At 39.0% G+C, this 25,789-nt stretch overlaps 2 protein-coding genes across 2 annotated transcripts in view; both read left to right on the top strand.

Moving 5' to 3' along the window:
* The window catches only part of LOC136255292 (neural cell adhesion molecule 1-like), a 166,533-nt gene that overhangs the window by 81,240 nt on the left and 59,504 nt on the right, over positions 1-25,789 (top strand). The gene's annotated exons all lie outside the window — the stretch shown is intronic.
* LOC136256484 (hemicentin-1-like) overlaps positions 15,182-25,789 on the top strand; it is a 47,871-nt gene continuing 37,263 nt past the window's right edge. The window contains exons 1-5 of the mRNA XM_066049457.1: positions 15,182-15,204; positions 15,745-15,761; positions 21,546-21,887; positions 22,016-22,429; positions 22,492-22,791. Coding sequence (XP_065905529.1) covers positions 15,182-15,204; positions 15,745-15,761; positions 21,546-21,887; positions 22,016-22,429; positions 22,492-22,791 — 1,096 coding nt within the window. The remainder of the gene's footprint in view (positions 15,205-15,744; positions 15,762-21,545; positions 21,888-22,015; positions 22,430-22,491; positions 22,792-25,789) is intronic.

Genomic DNA, 25,789 nt, shown 5'->3' with positions numbered 1-25,789 from the left:
TTGGGCCGCACGACACACTACCGTGTGTCTTGATAGTATATGTCAAGAATCTAACCTGAACTTCATTGTCTTCCTGAGGTAGAGTAGTCTCAGTAGCCACAACATATATGGTAGCAGCATTACTATCCGTAGTTACAGGAGTCTCGGTGTATGCTAGAGTCTCACACTCATTCATCACAACACTCTCTTCTTCCGCAGTTTCAGTAGTAGCTTCACTGTCTTCACAACTTTCACTGTCTTCAGTGGTTACAGAGCTCGTTTCACCTTCTTCCATTGTCACACGCGCTACAGGATTACTTGCTTCATTAGTAAGAGAATGCTCATTGTCTTCCATGGTTTCACTATTCCCTCTAGCGTCTATAGCTCCTGTATCTTCCCCATCTCCGCCGCCATCATAGCTGCCACGTGTCCCCGCACGTGTCTCATCTACAAGCTGACTTTCTGCTGTCACATTATTAGCCTTGCCCCATCTAATATTTGCCATTGCTTTAAACCTCGCTCTTTTCGTTTTACGCCTCTTACAGCCCTTCTTTTTAGAGGTATCCATTGTCGCTGTATGACGTGATGCCGTCAACATCGCGTGATCAAATATTGCGAAAAACGCAATAAAACGTAAGATTGCGCAAAACGTAATAGTTGGTAATTGCTCTTTAGATGATAAGCAAAAAGCTAGTGCATAGTTTTGTCAATAAATTTCATTACTGTGCAATTAATATATCATAGATTATCTCAGTGATTTCAGTATTTTTTTGGCTCCATAAGGATAACTTTTTAAAACTTATCTATGCATAGGGTCTATCATAGTACTGGTGATGTTTAATTAAAAAAGTACTAGCAGCTTAAAATCACTTACTGTGGAGTAAATTATAACTGAATATTGTAGTAGCTCTGGATTATTACCGAGTGTATCAGCACCACCAAGCCCCGCCCACTATCTTCTCTGGTAATAAATTACTTTCACTCTGTCTCCACACAATATCTATACAAAAAATTGCAAAAATAAAACCTCTATTATTAGGGTCAGTAGCTACCTTGAAGCGTTCAGGAAACGCTACTGGTGCAAACAAGCTAGCTTCATTTCTTTAAGTGCTGCTTAAGCAGCGTTTTCAGCGGCTAGTTTCTTGTACACGATTAGTCACTAATGGTCTGAATAATGCCGGAAATGATGTTGCTCAAATAGACGATGGCATCGGGGGAGTGTCATGATGTTATTAGTAGCTTGTATATAAAAATTGGAATTTTCAACTAGAGTAGGGACCATAGCACATTGATAAAAAGTAATGAAACAAGTTGGAGTAGTGCATGATATTAAATCACAGTAAAAAAAAAAAGTGTTATATTCCTACTGTGGAAATGCACAGTAGAGATTATATTGTTTTACTGTGATCATAGATAACGTATGTGTTCCTAGTGGATTGGAAACTCATTAAATTATTTTCCTATCCTAGTTATGGTGTACCAATGTATTCGTAAATTTGTTGAAATCTACCGAGTGGCAGTTTGGCCCTTGTTTGAAGGTGATAGGTGACAATGGCAGGCACGCACCAGCTAATAATTTAGCAGTCGAGCATACTTGTGTTTGTGGTAGTAATGTTGATGTATATAGATCTCATGGTTTGTCTTGTAGGTGTAGTGGAGGCCACATTCCCTGACATGCTGCATTAAATGAAATGATTGTTGTGCTTTAGTGTCTGGGGGTGTGCCTGCTGTTTTGGAGCCTGTCGGTATATGCCGTGATGATGAAAAGAGGCCAGATGGAACGTCCTTCATTCCTAGGTGGAGGGGTTTACCTCTCATTTTAGACTTTACTTGCTCTGATACCCTTGCTCCTTCGAATGCTACCTCTTCTGGTGGTGCCAGCTGGCTGGTGAACTCTGCTGAAATTGCAAAGCTGAAAAAATATTCCACTCTAACTGCTTCTGTTAACTTCTCTTTCCTTTGTGTCGAGACCCTGGGGGGCTTAGGGTTCTTGTGCACATTCATTGGTGCAAAACGAGGATGGCCCATGACGTCTCTATGTAAATAATACTGGCATTTTCAATCCACGTGACATGCATTATCTATGCTGTGATTTACTACGTATCATGCACAGTAGAAATCTAACACTTTTTTATTGTTCAATATTGTGCACTACTCTAGCTTATTTCAGTACTTTTTATTGATGTGCTATGGTCCCTACTCTAGTTGAAAATTCCAAAAAAAAAATTGTGTACTTGTTTGTTAACTTTTTTCATAAATAATTATTATGACTGGTGAACCCATGCATACCGCATCTGAAATGGTGCCGCGTGCCCCAGCTGTATCAGTTATTGTCTGAAAAGTGAAGTATCCATTATGCTTCATTGTTGGTTATGTTCAATCTGTTACACAGCAGTACGAATCAAGTACTGTCTGAAAAGCACCTCGACAATCAAAATAGACACTATGAAAAATACGGACGAATTCCGTTACGGAGGGAAGCCATCACATGCTACTGCTAAATTGACACTTTTCGCTGTCAGCAAAGATGAATGGGACACAAAGGAGGACACTGGTAAGTCCATGAAGAATGCATTGTACATACTGCGGTATGCCAAAAGGCACATTTCGGGCTGAAGCGATGTCGAGCAGTGAAAAAATCAAGCTCGTAGCTATTATCGAGTTACGCTTGTCTGAAGGCATCAGTCAGTCAGTAGAAAATTTCGTTAAATAATTTAAAAAAATTTTTTCCACAGCAACTTGCTGAAAGCGTTTTGGGTCGATCTGACAGCTTGTTTGGGCTTAGTTTTACCTACCAATACTGCCTCATCGTTGTCAGGGGAAATTGAGGTTGGTTTTTAGGTGATGTTATTTTGTGGGCCACGCCTACTCCTTTGTGGTCCCTACTATACACTACTATCGTACTGTACGATATATATATATATATATATATATATATATATATATACTAGATAAAGCACTGCTGCGAGTGCTATATTTCCCTTATAGCACGAGCGAAAGGCAGTGCTTTATCTGGTATAGAGAACTGTCAACTTGTGGTACACACAAGACACACGAAACAATTAGAAACTCACGGAGGAGTGTTATCATCGGTAGAATAGGCATTGTGCCTGTGTTTAGCCTGCGTTGCACTGTGCTGCGCCTTCATTAGTCGTTTTGTGAGTCTAGTCCGTCTTCTCAATATGTAACGTTTTTGATTGTGGTATATTAATAAACATATTTCCTAGGACTCGTCCGTTTGTGTGAGCAAAACGTACTAAGAACGTTCACTGCTGCTGACCACAAGAAACCATCATCGAAATCTTCAAGTCTGCCTATAAATAAAATCCAGTGGTTTTATTCTTACTGGTTGGATTGACTGGTCAGCCAGTGCAGTCAGGCTATCAGCCTACACTGGCTTGGTTGATTGGTTGTACTGACCAGAATGCGTAAGTAGGCTATCAGTCTACAAATATAGACCTGGCAGTTCTATAACTGCCTGATATAGAACTGTGGTCTATTAAAGTGTTCTATAACTGCCCAATATAGAACACTTGCACCTTTATGGCAAATATAGAACATTTTTAAAAGCATGAGGCGCGGCCGACATCTTTATTTTGTCATATAGCACAAACAAGGCTATTCTTTAAATGATTTATGGAACTTTCTGGTCGTGTAGCTTCACTATACACTAGGGCTCGTAATTAACACGCGTTGCACGAACTATTAGCAGCCTGAACGTACACAACTAGTTTAACAAAGTAACTCACGCGTATTTCACCATAGTTTGGTACGGTGGACGTTCATCACGTATTTTGGCAGGTTTTGCTCGCAACCCACAATCGATTCCATTGTTAGTCACATAGTGGAACATTTCCGTGATATCTCCAGGACTTGTCCGTTTACATTAACAAACGTAACAGCAACGTTACCTTCTCCTACCCATCATCGAAGCATTTAGGTATGTCTATAAAAGCTATTTAGTGGTAGAACTCGTATTGGCTGGGGTGATTGATCACTCAGCGTGGCGAGGCTATCAGCCTTCACCGGCGTGGGTGATTAGTCGTACCGGCGTGAGCCCCGCAGGCTATTAGCTTGCACTAGAGCACGTGGGCAACTGTGCTTTATTGCCCACAAAGAGTGCTTTATTGCACTGCAAAGAGTGCTCTATTGAACGAATAAAGCACTCTTTGTGGTCGATGAAGCTGTTGGCCGGCTGAGAGTGTACTTTATGAAATTTAAAGTACATCTTTTCCTTTGATCTCGCCCACGCAAAGTTCTATAAATGTATGTATAGTAACTATTAGAGATGCAACAATATATTGCGTATTGTATTGTTTTAAGACAATATCACCATATCGATACAAATGTATTGATACATCGCGTATCGTGATATATCGACATACCGTGGCTTGTTAACATGGCTGATAATCAAATTATTGTACATTGTGGTTAAACTGAGTAGTATGTAATGCTTCTCAAAGAAAAATTAGCTCACTTATTTCTCTTCATAGACCATTGCTTAGACTCCACTTTGTATCGTGCAATATATCACTGTATTGTGATACACCAGAGGCAATATATCGATATGTCTACACACTGTATCGTTGCATCTCTAGTAACTGTTTAGAAATGTACACTGCATATTGGAGTTGTGTGCTGTCATAATGTAGTTTTATTAGTGATGCACTGTGATGTCAAAACCCTGCAAAAATCGTGGAATTTCCTCTCCCGTAAATTGCATAGTAAGAGTGGCACAATAGCTGCTCGTCCTGTAGACAGGTTAGGTGGTAGGTTCAGTTGTTTCATAGTGTTGACTTAGTAAAGATGGTGTTCTTCTGATGAGTTTCTTCATGGTCAGAGCTGGTTAAGCTCCATTGTAAATTCTTTCCATAGAAAACCTACGGGAAAGAAAGTATCATTGTTCGCTACGTTAATAAGTGGTCCAGCTCATGGGTTGGATGGTTTTTGCTCATTGGAAGATACAACTTAATAGTTTATTGGTGATGCTATGCACTTCATAATACAAAGTGATGTAATTTTGTCAATGTATGTCACTTGCTTTTGTTTTGTGCCGTGGCTACCAATGGTGCTCAATAGAGATGCATGGAGAACTGCCTACCATATAGCGGGAAATTTTCGAACGGTTAAATTTTTGAAAAATTCGAAAATAACAATGTGTTTTCGAAAATAAGTTTTCGAAAATGGTACATCCCGGCTTTGAAGTGACAATCAAAGAAAGTATAGCTGGGTATATAGAAAAGATTTTTGCGAGTGCACACATGCATAGTTTCTGCTAATATCAGTTAGCTATAGGCCTAATGTATTATAACTAGGCACTGGGCCACACACGAGTAGCTAGCCATATAGCTATAGCTACGACACGCGTGCATATGAGCGAGCACGAATGACACCACGAGTCTTGAAGCCTATAAGAGCTCGAGAGACCAGAAATTACTAGGAAGAGTATAATTATCAGCAAACATCTATATGGGCTGAAAAACGCCATGTGGTATACTTAGCTATAGCTGTATCCGCAGGCCACTGAGGCGAAGTCCGCCAACCAACATGGTTCAACCTACGAAGGAAGACCCTAGGATAGCTATGCGATCTATCAAAGCCAGATTGAGCGTTTATTTAGCTATACTGAACAATCAAAGCCGAGATCAAAGCAGCTAATTCTAGCTATGTATGTGATCAGAACGTAACCACTGTTAGCTTCCTCCGTGGATTAATTATCTATGGTGCGGCGCGGTAAAGAGACAGTTTCGAAAATATTTTTTCGAATTTTCAATCAAGCACTCTTTTTTGAAATTTTAACCTTTCGGGAATTTCCCGCTATACGGTAATTACGGTTACTAGCTGTTACAAAAGCAATATATTTCAATCTGAAGCATTTTTCATACTTTACAAGGTGCTATTGCTAAAAATCAAGTTTCTTCTACCTTTCAAAATTATGTGACCTCACTAGTACCAAATGCCCTTTTCTTTTGTTTGCTCTTCCAGTAAATCTTTTTTAAAGTACAGTATAGAAAACGTTGTGACACAATTAATGTACAATCAAAGCAGTCCTCATTATCATTTGTCAAATGTGTGCAATATAAAATATTCTAACTAAATCAGTAGCTTAGCTAAAAGCTTCATTTTTCAAAAGCATTGGTTTATAATACCAATGCTTATAAATTATGACCACTAAACAATAAAACAAAGCTATTTGTGAAAAATAATAATAATCAAAACTATTTCAAAAGGCTAAAATGGAGACGTCTCTTCTATTTGGCACGTAATGCCTACTTACTTGACTGATACCATGAATTCAGAGTTGAAATTAAAATTTTGTTATTTTTTATTGTGTTTTTTTAAATGGCAAAAATTTCTTATTGCAAAGTTACCATATGTCTCAGCAAAAACCTACCTTGTTTGCGCAACTCCTGATTTTTAAATAGTTTTCTCAGCATTATATGCAGAGTCCCAGGAATGGGTTACCAAAGCTTCAGCCTTTTGTGGTTAGGCTTGTGTCGATTATGCCAGCATAATGTTTGGCATAATGGGGGATGAAAAGCATAAAGCATAATGCTGGCATAACGGAGCATAATTAGGAGCATAATGGGCAAGTTTCTGCCACACTAAGTATAACTTCTGCTATAACAGTCATAAAGTCAATGGCTAACCTGTTTTGGATGGTGAAATCATTCTTGACAATGAGTAGAAAAATGCACTACAGTCCTAGCTACTACAAGTTTGCACTCGATGGAATGAATGCTTTTCCATTGTGGGTTTGAGTTTTATAGCTAGTACCAATTAAGGCATAGCAAAGAAGTCAGTTTAGGTGGACTTTGATCATTGCATTTGGTATATAAAACGTCTCATCGTCTGATTTTGAATAAAATGTGATATGATCATTATGAATATTGGAAGCTTGACTGATTGGAAGACAATACAATAGAAGCTCTGATGATGATAAAGTTAGTGTTGAGTCAGTATAGCTAGTGAATGTGTGGGCATTGAAAATAGTGGAGTCTCTGCAGGTCAAACCATGAAATATTTAAAATGACCGAGATTCTCTAATAGAACAGTCAAACACTCTAATAGAACAGTCATCGTTTGCAACAGAGAGAATGAGAACCATTTAAATGTTTGTCTCTGGGAGGCTAACATGTTCTTGGCATGGTGCTGCAAATGCAAGTTACATATTATACTGAGCAGAGTCTGTCCTTTGAATACCAATTGCTACAACTCAGAAGATCAATCAGAAACCATGCATAATATTTTATACATAATTATTTGCATACAAAGCTACAAAGAAATTAGAAAAAGTTTCCAGTTCTAATGAATAAAAAGCATGTTCGTACAAATTGCCCTTCAATCCCGAAAACTCGGGGTAAGTCGTAACACAGTAAGGGTATTAGAAAATGTCCTTGGATTAAATAATATAAAATAACAAAATAGATTGAATTTTCTATTCAATAATCATTACTTCCTATTGAAAAATCCGTATAGCTTTTGAGGGACTATAAATTTGCACCCCTGCTCTAATATTCCTACCAACTCTGGAACACATCCCAATTTCAAGCTATTGCTATTATTTGTATGTTGTAGTTGAATTGACACTTCTCCATTTACATTCAATCATATGAAGAATTCTCTGCACAAAGAAAAAACACAAAATAAAAGCATAATGCATTTCTGAAAAGCATAAAAACAAGCATAATAGGCAAATTTTGGAGCGTAATAAACTCAAGCCTATTTGTGGTGGGTAGTTTTAGAATTATAGTGCTATACAGTAGGAAGAGTAAGATAATCAATTTGTACAGTGACTATACTGAAAATAAACTACAAGTGCTTACATTCACATTGGTAGCTTTCATTTTCACTAGTCTACAACATTTGAATTTGGCTTAGACTGTGTGCCATGGATTAGCAGATCAACTAAGGTATAGTTTTAGCCCTGTCATATGAAGAAGTTTGCTATAAAAACGGACATTAATCACGGAAACACTCTACATTTCACAAAGTAACCTGCAGAGCTAGTTTTCAATGCTTTTGTTTTGGTGTAGCACTAATGTAGTGAGGATTAGTGGGTGTCCAGACATTGGAATGTCTTCAGAGCATTCATTTCCTAATATCTGCCATTGAATTTGCCATAGAACAAGAAAGTGATTTTCAACTTTACTCTTAAATTTCCTCTGATTTCTTTGTGCTAATACTCATTTATATCACCATTCACTGCTGTTTCCAAATCTAGTCTGGAATCTGAGGTATTTATCACATGTCATGGATTATTATGCCATTATATGGCCTAAAATATGCCCAATGCAAAAATATATGGGGAATTTGCTGTACTATATCAGTTATGCCATTTTGGCATTGGAGAATTGGGAACATCATTGGGCTTGTAGCTTATTGTTGTTCCACTGTAGTGTTGTAATTCATGAAGTATTTTGTAATTTGATTATTACATTGGGGGATGGATAAAACCCTGACCGGACCAAAGGTCAATTCTTCAAGTAAGCCAATTCACACAATATACTACAATGTACACTCCTCACCTTGTAGCATTTCTGCTGAGGATGTGATCAATGGCTCAGACAAGCGTAATAGGATGTACGTGAAATTATATTCACTCTAAAAACAGCCTAACAAAGATAAACTATTTCCAATACATTTACTACACAATTACTACAAAACTATGAGTTCTTTCTACTAATGTCAACCACCTTACACACGTAATTGCCCATATTGAGGTGACAGAAGTTAAAAGACAAGTTACTCTTTAAACTTATTTGTAAAACAAATAAGTTAAATTGTGAGGGACTATTTGCAGGCTTAAGGGTAGCTTTAACAGGAGCTCATCGAATCCTATGTACAAGGGGAGCGTGTAACTCCGTACACTACCAATACTACGGGCAAACATGGCATCCAGTGTTACTATGTACATAATTGGTTACATCATTCTTACGCACAACAGAGATACACTGAATGGGCTGCTACTCATCATCTTATGTGAAAGTAGCAAAGCTGCTTCGATAGGAATATAGTCGAAGGTGAAGCTTGGAATAGTCAAGCGGAGTAATTTTCCATGATTAGGCCACGAAAAGTTAATTATATGTTTCTGGTTCCCTTCCTGGTCATTTTTTTGCTGAACGAATTGTGCAATCACCATACAATAATTTGAAATAGTTAAAAGGTTTTCATGTCTTGTAAACACTCTTTCCTTATAAAGTGCACTAACTTTATACAATAAGTTTGTTTTCCCTATAATTCCATGTACTGCTATGTCAAATGTATAGTGTACCACATCCAAAAGTTGCAGCAGCAGCAAAAAAAAAAAAGAAAAAAAAAGCCTGGTCACCTGGTGAATTTTGGGGAATTGGTAGGACCAGAAACATATAATTAACTTTGCATGGCCTTATCGACTGTAGAAAGACTGTCTTGCTAAGTCTGTGTTACTATTCCTCCGTCGTGCCATTGAGCTTCGTTTCTATAAATTTGTCTTGTCGCAGCAGAAACATGACATACTTGAACATGTGCCTCCGCAAAATATCCTAATTAGAAAATTTTAAAAGTTTCTTATTATAGGCCATGTTTGAATTTCTGTTTACAGAGTTACATGCTCCCTTGTCCTTAGAATTCGATGTGCTCCTGGATTTAAATAGAATAAAAGTTTTACTGAGTCTCTATACCCTGGAATAATCTACTTAAATTGTTTAGGGCTCACCTTCAATTCCTTAGCTTCATCATCCATGGCCATAATTATGTGTTTGAAGGTTAACTGTGATCTTTAACTTCTGTCTTTTTGTGCAACTCAGTTCTAATAAATTTGGAGGATTACTCACGTATGGTAGTAGAAACATATATAAATGTACTATCTGTGGTAGGAAGAACTCATAGTTTTGTAGCAATTGTGTAGTAAATGTATTGGAAAGTATAGTTTAGCTTAGTTGGGCTGTTTTTAGAGCAAATGTAGTATCATGTACATCCTATTAACTCTGAAAGTCGCACAGGATTCTGAGAAGTGCGTGTTTATGCAAAACAGACTTATATGGCCATCTAACTTGGCCTGCCTAAATCTATTAGCCTAACACTAGATATCAAACAAAAATTTATTCATTGGGTTACAAGGGGAGGGTTAAATAACCACTGTAACAATGGTGGCTTACTTGGTATGAAGTGATGAAGAGCAGCGGGTGATTTTGTTGCCATGTCACATTCCACGCTTTGTCTGCCATCTTATTAATGTCAGAATCATGTGAGCTGTATATGGCCTTACTCGCCATTGAATGGTGAATGTCAACAGTTATTTGGAGTGAATAGGATCAACTGGGACCGAGCTATGGACCATTTTCTAAAGGATTTGCGTGTTTGTAAATTGAAATTTATTTTCATGGCGTGTTTTGGTCCATATACTTTTGTTGTAGGCTAAATCCCTAGGTATAGCTTATTAAGTCATCAGTAAAATGATGCTGATTGTGTAGCCATAGGATGGACACTTAGAAAATTACAGTACTTTGTTTGCAATCATGCAAAGTGGCCAATATATCAACCTATGTGACTTTAAGGGTTAAGCCTTACTGTTAATGTTTGAGCCATCGATCGCGTTCTCGGCAGAACTGCTACAAGGTGAGAAGTGTACATTGTAACTTATTGTGTGAATTGGCCTACCTGAAGAATTAACCTTTGGTCCAGTCCGGTCCGGGTTTTATCCATCCCATTACATTTCAGAAGCTCAATCTCACATAACAATGGTGTTGTTTGTAGCTTCATATAGGGTACTGTGACTCCCAATCTTGGTACTACTGAAACACTAGTACTACTGTGAAATTGAGTGTGCAATTAATCATTAGCTACTGAACTATTATTAATTAGTTATTCACTGTCATTGCCACAGGATTGGGACTGTGACAACACTGCATGTCTGTACCATGGTCATAGATAGAACAGTAATAGAATTTTCGGAAAACCAATTCAGAACTCCTATCTGCTGCCTTCAATATGTCATTTGTGGTAATCCCTGCTCCTGCAGCTGCTGAAGCTGAGGCTCCTCGTACTGAGTGTGCAGAGAAAATACTCACATCAATTCCTTTCAACACTTCACGTAGCCATCTTGCAATTGTGCAAGAGGTCAACGGGTGGTGAGGCTCGACTACGGAAAGAAAAAGCTTACCAAGGTCTGACTTCCCAGACCTAAACTCCTCTGTCAGACGTTCATAAGACTGAAGAGTCCTAACAGGGCATAATTCACTATTTGTGAAAAGGTAGGGAAGAAAAATTCCACTAACTGTTTGCTTTGTCTTGATTGTTTTGTCAAAGCTGCAGGTAAGAAGACTACTCCTTCTGGCTTATACTGTCTCCTGGGTATCGTATGTGCATTGAAGCTAAGTCAGCTGAACATGATGGCCTTGTCAGAGCAAGCAACATTACTAACTTGTATGGCAGCAACTTCAAAGGTAGAATAGTAGATGGCTTCTATGTACTAAAAAACCACCTGAACATCCCAGGTAGCTGTGTAGCGGGGCAATGGCCACTACAGGATGCTTTCTAACCTCCATGCCACCCACCTTATCACAAACTGATGAAATTGCTGACCTAAAACTGTTAAGGGACCTAGATTAGTAGCCGTCTACATGCAGGGCTGCCAAAAAGTTTGTTACCTCTGACACAGGACCCGAAGTGGGATCATGGCCCCGTTTATCACACCAGCTTGCCCACTTCCTAAAGTGAGAGTCATATGACTTTGAAGACTTTGATCACCATGAGGCCTGCATGAGTTCTCCATACTTGATTGATAATTCCAAATACTTTCGGGCAAAGTTTCCAGTCTGACCGGTCCAGCGGTAGGCGAGATTCCTTGTCTGCTATGAAGTTGGTTACTCCTGGAATGTGCTGGGCTGTCAGGAGAATATTCCTGGTCAAGACCCAGAGCCATAGAAATTTTGCTAGAGCTGTCAGTGTGGGGGACACGGTTCCTCCCTGATTGTTGATGTAGGCCACTGCTGTTTGGTTGTCCAGTTCCAGCGACACTGAAATGCCTTGGCGATCCTTGAGGAATGTCTGAACACTCAGTGGTCTCCTTCAATTCCAAACAGTTGATGTGCATCTCTTTCTCCTACTAGGACCACGGACCCCTCCATCCTTATGCCCTGAGAGGCTGCCCCCAGCCCAACTGCGATGCATCTGACTGGATCATGATTTGCTTCGTATACTGGAGCAGTGTCTGGCCATTCCAGGATGTCAAATGCGCCTGCCACCAGGCCAGTTCCTCCTGTGCACTGGAAAAATTGCTTGAGAGGCTGCACTCAGCTTGCCCAGAAATTGAGACACAGTATGAGCCTATACTTGATGCATCTGTTGAAGCTTTATTGCTTCCGCCTGAATGTACCTGATCTTTTCCCCTGGCAGACTGATCTGCATGAAGGTTGTTTTATCTACCATTAGACCCAGGAATTCTAGTCTCTGGGTTGGGGTGATGACTGACTATGGACTTCTCTATATACAACACAAATCCCAGGTTCTCTAGGACGAATTAGAGAACCTCCACATGCTCATTCTATTGTGTGGGACTGTCTGCTATCAGGAGCACAGGAGCATGTTGTCTATATAAATTACAAGGCGGATTCCCCTGTGCGAGAAATGCCATTACTGGCTTCATGAGTTTTGTGAAGGCCCATGGGGTATACGCCAGCCCAAATGGCAGGCACGCGAACTGATAATTGGCCCCTTGTACTGAGAACCTTAGGTACTGTTGGTGTTTTGGGCATACTGGGACCATGAAGTACAGTATGCATCCTTCAAGTCTACTTTTGCCAAACAAGCGCCCTGCTTTTAGAAGGTCTTGGAGACTGTGTATTCCCTCCATTTTGAAATGCTGAGTGAGAACCCAGCAGTTGAGCCGTTTTAGGTTTATGACTAGCCTCATTCTCCCATATTTCTTTGGAATCAGGAACAGGGAGGAGAAGAAACCCCCCTCCTCCTGCAGAGGTACTGAAATCACTGCCTTGTCTAACAGGGTTTGTACCTCCTCTTGCAGCTGGAATCTCTGCTCTAGGGAGGTGTGGGTCTCACCACTTGATGTGGTTGGTCTGTTAATGGTATTGGGAAGCCCTTCACTGTCTCCCAGACCCATTGGTCCTTTGTTGTAACTTGCCAGTTGCTTGGAAGAGCTGTAACCTTCCTGCCACCCTTGTTGGGGACTCCACCCCAGGTAACATTCGAGCAAAGCCTGACTTGATTATTCCTACCAACATATAATTGACATCTCTTTTTACACTTCAATAAGTACAAAGAGTATCTATTGGAGTTAATTGTCAACCCTTTGGCTTCATCTTCAAGCAGCCGCTGTTGCCTGCCTTCCCAACCTGAGAGCTGTGCTCATTGTAAGGAGAGTGCCTCCTGTGTTGCGAGTAGTTGATTTGATGCCCCCCTCCCCCCTGGCCCTGTTGTGTCATTTGAGGAGGGGCTTTGGCCTTTCTGAATTCTCTCACTTGAGTAAGGTGTACGAGGGCCTTCTCTCAGAATTCTACCCCATACAGGTCAGGAGCTTCAGCCTGGTAGTCTTTGAAATTTTGACAGAAGGAAATAAGGTCCTTGTCATACTCTTCCACCACTTTCACCTGTCTGAGAGTTGATAGCTGGCTTGGGGCATTTCCCAATAGAGAAAGAGCTGTCTTAACATGCTCCTCTACATCATCAATGGACAACTGTTTGCCTGTATTGATGGTGTCTATGATTTCCACCAGGTGTCCAGTTGTGTCCAGGAAAAATGCTTGGCCTTCTGATAACTGCTGGTTGAGGGACTTCACACCCTTGGAGCACTCTGCTTCCCACACCATATCCAGCCTTGGAGTTAGGGTGAGGGAAAGATCAGGAGCAGTGAACTGGTTTTTCAGCTGCTGCTTTTTCTCTGTATTAGTCAATGTCTTGAACACTTCTTTCAAGAACTCTGTTGGGGCAGACACAGTGACAAGGCGAACTCCGTCGCGATCACTTGACACATTAGTAGCAGCAGATAGGTTTTGATTAGCGGGCAGGTCTTCTGCGTCCTCCATCATCTGCTCCCAGCTGAAATCCTCCGTCTCGCTGGGGTTACTCTGCTGCTGTTCAACCACCATTATGTTGACTCCGCCAACCAGTGATGACACTGTTGACACCGTTATGTTGGTTCTGCCAACCTGTATTTCATTGTGTTTCCCAGCACTCTGTACTGCCTTGGAGACTTCGTTGATATGTCATCATGTACAGTAGCTGTTAAGTAGTCAGATAATACTATCAGAGTTAGCATACACCGGTGTATTGTTTCCTATGTACTTTGTACTATACAGCTTTGACATGTTCAACTATAGGCAGTGTATAGCATGTTGTGGTCAACAATAGTATGGCTTCTGATTTATGAAATGGTATGGTAATACGGTTTAAGTAGGGATTGTCCCAAAACTTTTGCGCGTCGCCCAAAATTCCACCTTTGAAAATTACCTAGAGACATCTTGTGCAACGAAAATCACCTTTATGGAATAGTATTAGTCCATATATTATACAAGTTTAAGCAAATTAGAAATTTTAGGATCATAGAATAAAAAGTAGGGAAACAAGGGAGGTCGCCTACACCTGCAGATATACTAGTGAACATTTAATCCCTAATTCAGTCTATACCCAAAACCATGACTGAATTAGTGATTAAATGTTCACTAGTATATCTGCAGGTGTAGGTGACCTACCTTGTTTCCCTACTTTTTTTTCCTATGATCCCTAATTGAACTTAAAAAATTTCTCATTTTTTACTTAGACTTGTTTGCTTACTTTTTTGTAACATTATTATGACTGGTGAAACCACGCATACTGCATCAAAAGAAAGAATGGTGCCAGAATTAATGTTTTCATCTGAACGCACGCCCCAGCTATCAAATACTACTTCAAAAGTGCAGTGGCCATTACACTTTTCAGCTATGTTCAGCCCATTACACAGCGCTACAGACGAAAAACAGTAAAATAAGTGCCTCTAGTCACCACGAAAATATGACAATTCGCACACTCTTAACTATCAATTAATGCCTCGAAAGTGCAGTGGCCACTACACTTCGCTTTCAGCTATGTTCAGCCTTTTACACGGTGTTATAAATGAAGAACAGTGTTAGAATCATCTCTGCAATCAGTCCATTTACAAATGTACTGTAGGGAAGCCATGCATCGTGCTACCACGAACTGACACCTTGGCTGTCAGCAAAAAGAAATGGAACACAAAGGAGTACAAAGGTAAGTCCATGATGCGTGCATTGTATGTACTGCAGTGTGCCAAAAGGCACGTCACAGGACAAAGCGACGTTGAACAGTGAAAAAATCAAGCCCATGGCCTTAGCCATTATCGAGTTACGTTTTAGTCAGTAGAAACTTCAATTGAATAAATTGTTTTAAAAATTTCGTAACAATTTATTGTGGAAGCCTTTAGGACCATACTGAAGGCACTTTTGGGCTTGGTTATACCTAACCAATACTGCCAAGGTTGGGTTGGAATTAGCTACTTTGGCATATGCAGTGCTTAAAAACTGAAAAAAGGTACATTTTTCTTTCCAGGCTCCCCATACGTTTTAAAAGGAAAAGTGGCACTATTGAATCAGGAAGCCATCTAGCAATCTGGACTATCTTGAAACTGCAGTTGTTTCCAGCTGCAAGTTTGTACATGTAATGAGAGTAACTTCAGGTCTTATTGGATCTCAGCGATCTTTGTATGCTTTGTAGTAAGCAAATATGATTCACCTACTGCACACTTCTCAATACAGTGGTGTATACCCATAGGCAAGTGGCTATCTCAAGTAAGTAACTAGACAGATGCAAACAGCATCGTGGGGCGAGCCTGAACATATTTAATGGGAGTATGCATAGCAGCAATAGGTAGTTGATGATGAGTGTATATTCAAGTGAACGTGGTAGCACGATGTGATGTTATTGTTTTGTGACTGATTCATTATTTTACATACTAATTCTGCCTTCTCTGCTGCAAGATTGCCGAGCATATCTTGTTCTGGAGTATTCTCTGTTTCTCCTTCGTCTTTCTTCAGCTTCTTCTGGTGTTTCTTGGTCCCTTCTCAATCTGTACAGCTGTCTCCTTCTTGTAAGCCGTTCTTCTGCATTCATTTAGCCAACCTTAGGTGATTTTCATATTCTCGCGCTGATACACGTGTTTCATATGCTGTAATCTAGGTTGTATATTTCTCCGTGACATGGTCGATGAGACGAACATATATGGAAGTGCTGTAATCTACTTCGTATATTTCTCCATGACATGGTCGATGAGACGAACATATATGGAAGTGCTGTAATCTACGTCATATATTTCTCCGTGACATGGCCGATGAGACGAACATATATGGAAGTGCTGTAATCTACGTCCTATATTTCTCCATGACATGGTCGATGAGACGAACATATATGGAAGTGCTGTAATCTACGTCGTATATTTCTCCGTGGCATGGTCGATGAGACGAACATATACGGAAGTGCTGTAATCTACGTCGTATATTTCTCCGTGACATGGTCGATGAGACGAACATATATGGAAGTGCTGTAATCTACATCGTATATTTCTCCGTGGCATGGTCGATGAGACGAACATATATGGAAGTGCTGTGATTTACGCCGTTTATTTCACGGTAAGTCCGTTTATTTCAGGGTCTCTTTCCGATTTCTTCTGTAGTTTTTTGGGCATGGTTGCTGAGACGAAAGTTACGTGGCGACTCGCTAGTGTGGGGCTCGCTCAGGCTCCCCCCAAAAACATCAAGTTAACAACTTATAAAGGTAAACAACTAACGTGGAGGTACCACAATGATGCAACAATACCTAAGGTGGAGTTATGGCTTCAATTATGACATTGTTACGCTGACTTTGAAGTGGTTTATACTTTTGAGCTGATGACACAGCCATCAGAAAATTGCTGAAAATGGCTAACCCAAGCGAAGTAACTATGCCCTTTGTAGTAAGCACTGGTGACCACCTTTCACGCAACGGTACATTATTAAAAGTTTTAAAGTATTCTACATACATTACAAAACAACACAAAACTACTTATATGTAACGTGTACAATAAAACTAACATTTTTGGCATTGAACAAAATTGTAGCTAATGTGCCAAAGTAGGGACTTTCCCACTGAGCTATGTTGTAATACCATCATTCATCTCTTGTTTCACTACTTTTTATTGTATAGATCTCTAGGCCTTTTTGTTTAACTAACCAAATTATGTGACCATCTCAGCGAAAACCCATCTAGTTCGCACAACCTCCGATTTAAATAAAAAAATTCTCAGCATTATCTGCATTGTCCAAGGAATGGTTCACCAAAGTTTCAGCCTTCTGTAGTGGAATTACAGTGCTAGAAAGTAGGAAGAACAAGGAAATCGATTTGTACGGTGACTATACTGCATACTACAGGTGCTTGCATTCACAACCATGACTTCACCACGGATTGGCAGATAAACCAAGGTATAGTTTTAGCCCTGCAGTCACTTGCGCACAGGCGTATAAAGGCAGTTTTGTTGAAGAAATGGCAATAAGTTTGTTTACGTCTACCGCATTGTGAGCCAATGTACGTGACACACAAACCATTGGGGCTACAGAAATGAAACAAAAAAGTTGCAAACTCCCCATGAGTAGGCGAATAGGATGATGTATAGTTTTAATCGATTTGAATCTGCCTTCTTCGAGTACTGGTCTGATAAAAACTTGCATATTTTTTCTTGTAGCATGTGTAATTTTATGAATTATTTTAAATTTCGATTTTCTCAATATGCATACTTGTGTGAACTGGACAGGTTTTCGCTGAGACGGTCACATGTGTCATTAGTATTAATTGCTTCCTTCACTTTTCCGGAGTGCGATATTGCTAACCACAACTCGCGGTTCCCATTGTCTCCTATACAAAAATACTTTTTTTAAATACAAAAGCTGAAACTTTTTCATACTACCACATGTGGATCCCAAGTTGTTAGATGTGGTCTTTCTCTCTCAGGAAATTTTGTTTTGTTATGTTACAACAACCCGTCTTCGAGTTACAGAAGTTGTATTAACAGCTGTTCGTGTACTTAATCACTTCGTTTTGTGCTGTAGTTAACGAAGCCACTGGTGATAATTCTAGTGCTAATGATAGCTCTCACCACTAGCAGCCATTCAAGCAAAGCTAAGGATAGCAACAACAGAAAATAGTAGTCTTATAGTGAATGATATACCTGGGACAATAGTGAAGGCACCATTTGACCTGTGTACTGTTCCCTAACTTTGATGGTAGTTATTGTGTAGAGGAACCAGCTTACTAGAGAGGCTATAGAAGGTAAAAATAGCTGGCAGTGATGCTATGAATCTACGCACTGCTAGGAATTTATCTGACGCTATTGTAGCTCTTAGATAGCTTGTGAGTGCCATGCTGTTGATCTAGGCTACATTGCTGGGCTAACTGTATACACTACTCTCCTTTCATGCTGATTCAGTGAATTATACAGGACTAGCATTCACCTAACATGACCACAAAGCTAAGACAGCTTCAACTTGATAATCTCATTAATTACTTGCGAAGTAGTAATCCACCACTCGCCAATCCTTACCTATTCATACAAAATTGTTAGTGATATATACGGCAGTTACACTGTTACAAACACTGCCTATATCAATGCCTTAACCGAAAAGGCCTATTAGAATATCATACATGACCGTTGTATTAGAGTGACTGTTCTATTAGAGTATATCTCAAGTCAGACAAGGGGTGTGCAGCTAGCTAGACCAATAAGGGATGAGGTCATCTTGTACTGTTAAGTAAATAGCTAGATTGTTAAGAGGTGTGGTCACAGTATGTTACTATTAGTCCACCTAGATTTTTATTTGATGGGTGTGGTCGCGAACCTATCGCAAATGGGATCCCAATCGCAAAGTTGCAGATATCTAGCTATTATACCTCTTATAGTAGTGCCAGGACTGAAGCGCTTCTGAAATCCAGCTCTGAAATAATTCTACGATGTCGAAATATGTTGCTGAAAGAAGGTGTTGATACGGAAAATTAACGCCTGGTTTCGTTGGATGAAGAAGACAAGCAGCTTGATTGAAGACAAAAGAAATGACAAGGCGCAAAGGGCATACACTCGTTGGAACCCCAAAAGGCACATCCCACTGGTGAGTTTGTTATTGTGGCATAAAATGGTGGCCATGTGCTGCTTTATTTGGCCTCTAGGCTTGTGACTGCGGCCAGGCAGTAAGTGAGCAAGGCAGGCAGTAAGTGAGCAAGGCAGGCAGGTACAAATTTCAAGTTTTGGTGATTTAAAAAAAAATTTCTATATCCGGGTACCAGTGTTTTCTTGTTTTTAGTACTGTATTTCATGTTAGATGGACTAATATTATTCTGTAAAGGTGATTTTCATGGTGTAAGATGTCTCTAAGATAATTTTTGAAGGTAGAATTTTAGGTGACGTGCACTGGCGTGTGTGCGTAGATCGATAGTTTTCAAAAATTTGGTCACATTTACGTATGCATACTTGTGCAGCTATGTGATTCATCGCATGTGGATGCAAAGATGTTCAGTGATAGCAGCTACTGGAGGAGGAGGGTAATTTAACTTGTGTATGAGAATCTTGAGACGAATAGTAGACCTTGGTGTGAGGGCAAAATACTCCTTTGTAATTGTAACGATTACGATATTTTTGCTGTGAAGGGCTAGAGAAAACAATTAGTTGGCGTGGCTCAATGTAAGCCTGTAGGCAGCAGCACACATACATTTTTACAAACCTACAGACTGCAGTACTACTGATAAATGGGCAAGGTTGCACGTATGCCTACAAGTAGTTGACCCAATAATAGTATATAGAGTGGCATAGTGTGATAGTTATGCACTTTTTGATACAATTATGAAACTTTCCATATAAGTTGTACTCCTTGTGACAATTCTTTGATAAAGTGCCATCACATATTTGACCTTTGGTGATCTTTACAGCCATTTTGGACTGAAGATTCATCATCTTTGTCTATATCTCCCTGAGGCGCACAGTTTCAAATTAAAGGTGCTGCTAAAACGAACTACCCGGCTTTATTTGAAGTCAAAAGGTGATTGCGTTTCAAAGCTATGATCATTTATATTAGCCATATGAATTACGTGCCCATTAGTAATTTACACCCCAAGGGCGAAGATTTTTATAACTTATAAAAATGATCATAACTTTGTAGTGGAATGAAATACTTTGTAGTGGAATGAAATACTAACTTCAAACAAAAGTCAATATAGTTCTTAGATCAACACCTTTAATTTGATACCATATTTTAACAGTGTAAAATAATGCCTCAGGGAGATAAAGACAAAAATGGTAAAATTTCAATGACAAAATGGCCGTAAAGGTCACCAAAAGTCAAATCTGTGATGGTTCTATATCAAAAAACATATGTGACAAGGGGCACAATTTGTGTGGAAAGTTTTATATTTGTATCACAAAGTGTAAGAAATGCTCATTTTTTGGTGTTATGCCACTCTACTATAAGTGGTGTGGTTCACGAAAGAATAGCAGGACTTTTGTGAGCCACAATAATAGCTGATGTAACTCTAGCAATACACTCTTCACCTTATCTTGAGATTGACTTGTGCATAATACTGTATTTTTCAGTGCTGCTCATCAAATTTTTGGAAGAAAATTTTGTAGGTTTCTATAATTACAAAAATTACAAAAAATTAACAGTACTGGGCTTTTATATACAAGTATAAAAAATTTTAAGCTCAATTTTAGGGACCATGGAAGAAAAAGTATAATTGCCGTAGTATTGTTGTTCCAACTGTCTATCTCTAAAATATTGGTATGCGATATCAGGATTTTTTATTTCGATACGATATCGATACGATATTGGGGTAAATATCAAAATTTCGATACAATTTTCGATAATTTTTAATTGTGTGAGTGGTGTAATTGCGTGGGCGTACGATATTTATAAATATGCTTGAAATACAATTTACACACTAAAACTATTGCATAAAACTAATAATAAGCCTAGAAAACTGGTAGACATGTTTTTAAAGTGGCTAGATAGTACAGAACCAACCTTCATTTCTAGTGTGATTGTGCAATCACACACTCAATGCTGTAGATTTATTGAAATATTCTTCGATATTTTGATAATTATTGCAAAATATTACCTTTTTGATAAATATCGAAATCTGCTAAAGCAGTATCGAAAATCGATACGATATCGACAAAATTATTGCAAAATCAATATTTTTCGATATATTGCACATCACTACTCTAAAACTCCTTAGACTGTTATCACAGAAGTTAGCTGTCAACTTCTTTGTTACTTTGCTATAATTAATGGAGAAGTAATAAAATGGAATTTGTGGAATGTGTCAATACAAACAGTTTTTGTTCAGCTGCTCACAATTGATCGTATTTCATACACTTACATATTAATTGTGTGTATATAAACTTATTGTTTGTACATATTGCTTGTAACTGTTGTATATTATCTAGCTAATTATCCAATATGTAAGTTGTAACATCACAGAAGTTCTGCCAAGTCAAATGAAATCAGTTTATTGTTTAATGCTGTGATTTCGTTAAGTATATATTTTATACATTTCAGGTATTAATGGTCAGTTCACAGTCACCATAGTCAGTACTCCATCTGGTACAGCAGTTAGTGGATCTACTAACACATTTGACTATCCCATATTGAGTAGTGTCACTCTGACATGTAATGTGACATCAGATGATGAGTCACCATTTACAGTAACTAGCTATTCATGGGACACTACAGGATGTTTTGCTGATGATCGTGGTAATAGGAGGTGTTTCCCTCGTAATCAGGATACGCAAAGTGTTAGTGAAGATGATGTGTTTGCAAAGGATGCTGGGACAGTGAGGTGTACTGCAGTTATCAATAGTGGTTCATTCACCAGTGGACCCTTTACACTTCGTATTTCAGGTACTGTGTATATGTATGTATATGGTGTGTATGTTATGTTAACTCTATGTGCGGTTGTATTCCTATTGTGTCTTTTCTGGCTGTGCATAATTATTATGTTACAATGTCATAATGATAACACTTATTAGGTGTTTCAGTGACTACTTCTGGACCAGCTCATTCCAATCCATCAACTGATTTAGTTAGTGCTAACCAACTTGCTGATTACTCATTCATCACTGCTTCTATGCAAGATGACACTTTCCCAACTGACACAAGTGGTGTAGCTTTACGTTGTGCTACTGGACAAGGACCTACTGGTAGTGAAACCAATAATGAACTGGGTGATTGGTACTTTGGTGGAGCTATGATACCTGTAGCCCAACCTTGTGGTTCTGTGTTTCAAGTACGCCAAGCAGGTTTTAGGGGTAATCCAGGAGTAATCAACCTCTATCCATGTGGACCATTATCACCTGATGAAGAAGGTGTTTACTCATGTACAATGACAAACAGTTCAATGATGGAGCAGACCACAAGGGTGGGTTTGTACCTTAGTGGAAGAAGTGAGTCACTTGATATATACCTCATCACCTCATTGTTAACCATCTTTCATCTCTATACACAGCTGCTCCAATGATAGATCCTCCATCATCGTCTACTGTAACAGTTGCTGTTGGTGATTCCCTCACATTGTCCTGTACCTCACAAGGTTCTCCCCCAGACACATCCACCTGGATGAAGGATGGTACTCCAGGAACACTGACCTCTAATTTGACTGCAATAAATCATGATAATTCTAATGCAGAATTCCAAACTCGGTATACCATCAACAATGTTACTACAAGTGATAGTGGAACATACACATGTACTGTGACTAATCCTATTGGAAGTGATAGTTTTAACATTACTGTTGTTGTAGTTTCTGGTGAGTTGATGTTGGTGTAGTGTCCTAATCATTCTAAATATGCTGTCAATAATACTGTAATGAAGTGCTCTACTCTAGTACTCACCTAAAATACATTCCGTGAACTCAACCTATATGGTTGTAACTTTCAGTATATATGTCATTGCCTCACTTATTTAGAGCATCTAGCAACCTGTAAATCATTGCTTATGTTTATTTAAATGATAAACTACCTAATTCTCACATGTATTTTGTTTTTTAAGTTTACAGGAGTGTCCAAGATAAGTGCCATTTGTGGTAGTTTATAGTAACGTTGAACTGGTTAATTGATTTCTTACACTATTATACAAGCTGCAGAGAAGTTGGTTGTTAGATGTAACACTTTAAAAGTTTATTAAACCAGGCGCGCGCCCACAGCTGGTTTACTGAAATTGTTTTCGTAAAAGTGTGTGTGTGTGTGTGCCTGCCTGCTTGGCCTGCCTGCCTGCCTGGCCTGCCTGCCTGGCCTGCCTGCCTGGCCTGCCTGCCTGCCTGCCTGGCCTGCCTGCCTGCCTGGCCTGCCTGCCTGGCCTGCCTGCCTGCCTGCCTGCCTGCCTGCCTGCCTACCTACCTATGTTTGTCCGTACGCACCGACGTGAGCAAAATCGTTAAATAATGGTAAAAGCAGCTTTTACGTAAGAAGTAAAAATGAAATGAAGTCTGTATTAACCTTCTGCACAGGTGAACTTTGCTCTGAGGTGGTTTCTTTTCAGCGGACTGAAATACGGGTGTGGCGACTTTCCTCAGACTACCTTCCCCTTGAGGTTTTCAGGCATTTAGCAACTGAAAAACAGTGGTGCAGGCCTCGTACATTACCAGGAATAGCCTATCGCTTCGAATTGAAAGGGGGCGTATCCCTTACATATGCGAACAAAAATGAAGAGCAGCTTTGAAGCTTTGTCAAGAGAATTTGTGGGAACAAACATGTTAGTCACACTATAAAACAGTTTAGAAGATACTTATGTGCATAATATGTTGGTAAAAGCGGTTTGTTAACAAACGTTTCCTTAGCAGTGCATAGCAACGTAATTGAACGAATTACGAATATTTCATGAATTACAAAATATGAGAATTAGCTAATAATATTATTGCACAACCCAAAACTACCCTATTGTAAAATAGTAATACATAGTTGGTTAATTCATAGTAGCATATACTGTCTATAGCTAATTCCAGATGAGTTAGCTAGCTGCATGGTGCCTGGTTTTTAGAAGTAGCACAACATCAACTTGTTTTTATTTGTATTTTGTTGTACTTATTTAGTATCACAGAATTTGTGGAGATTCATAAGTCGTAGCCAGAAATATTACAATTCAAAGCATACCTGACTGTTCTATTAGGATCAAGGATAGTGTGACTGTTCTATTATAATATCTCTTCCAAGTTCTCTTTACTGTATTGTCTTGAATTACGGCCAGTCTCGTATAAACGCCTGGTCCCGTTTAGTCACCAGGGGTATACAGCATCATGACAAAAATCAATAGCTGGGTCTCGAATACACATCTAGTGCAGTCATTATCTTTAACAATTCCAGTTGATGTATAAACGATGAAGTGAAGAACATTTTTTAGACCACAGCAAGTTAAAATACTCAAATTTCATTGGCTACTTACAGGTATCTAAATCCTGTAGATCCCTTGTTCATGTCTCAATAGATCCCTGTCTCTGGGGCGATACAAAACATGTCAATTACGTACCTGTAACATTGGTAACACTTAGACGTTTAACTGGATAGTAAGTTCCATTATAAGTTACAGGGGGCTTGTTCTACTCACGAATGCTACATTTCTCGTGCTGGGAAGGTACAACAAACAGCAGCGAAGGAACATGAATGAACTGTGGTCTAAATTAGTTAAACATCGAAACACAGGGTTCTACGAAATTTTGAAACCCTCAGGGCCTTTTGGGTTTCTAAATTCCATAGAACCCTGTGTAACTATAAATATATATATATATATATATATATATATATATATTAAGCTTGAATCTGTGAAAATGCTGAGGGAAGCATCAAGGAGAGTCCAGGAGACCAAAGTATGAAGTTAACTTGTGAATGCTGCCAGATCAGGTATATAAATGCTGGTCTCGTTTAGTAGCTGGGGTAAAAAGTTGCTTGAAGGAAATAAACGCCCAGGCCATAATTTGAGACAAAAAGGTGTTCAAACTCAGTTGTCTATGTTTACTGTGGTGGTGCCTCTGTTACTTCAATGGTAGCTATGCCACTGGGTGTACGTATTATGTATCCATAATCGTATTGTGATTGCATGCACTAAAAACCATTGTACGTATGTTAGTTATACCATTAGTAGCTATAGCTACCATATGACGGAATGGATTACAAATCACACAAATAATATAATCTAGCTTTGGTACAAATTGTTTAGTATGTTTCATAGTGGAATGTGCTCATGCTAAAATGGACACATCTATAGAGGTCCCATTTATGGGATAACTGGACTAGTGCATGATTATTATGTAATTACGGGTAGGTGCTTACTATTAAAAAATTGTTTGTTGAGTTGAACTTTATTGCACTGCTATTATACATCAATGAAAACAGGTAGAGATGACCTTCGACTGTTGTGGCATGGTGCACACAAGTACATATATGTATACGCCACACTGGAAGTGGGGCAAAACATGAAAAAATAACTGGCTATGAAATTGATCACACTGTAAGTAAAATATACAGAACTAGTGTAATTAAAATGTAATTAATTTAAAAATGAGGTAGGGTTCCAGCAATAAAAAGTAACAAAATGAGGTAATAGTAGCTATGAGGGAAATCCCTAATGGCATTGTAGCAATGTAAGAAAATCTCTATATTGGCATCTTTTCCATGTCAAAGTAGGGATTTTCCAACCATGATTACAACGCCAAGTAGGGATTTTCCCTCATAACTACCACCATCTCTTGTTTCACTACATTTTATCATTGGAACCCTTATTCATTTTTAAATTAATTGTGCTAGTTTATTAAC

Source organism: Dysidea avara, chromosome 5 (assembly GCF_963678975.1).
Source record: "Dysidea avara chromosome 5, odDysAvar1.4, whole genome shotgun sequence".
Lineage (NCBI taxonomy): Eukaryota > Metazoa > Porifera > Demospongiae > Dictyoceratida > Dysideidae > Dysidea > Dysidea avara.
This window is presented reverse-complemented; position numbering and strand designations above follow the sequence as displayed.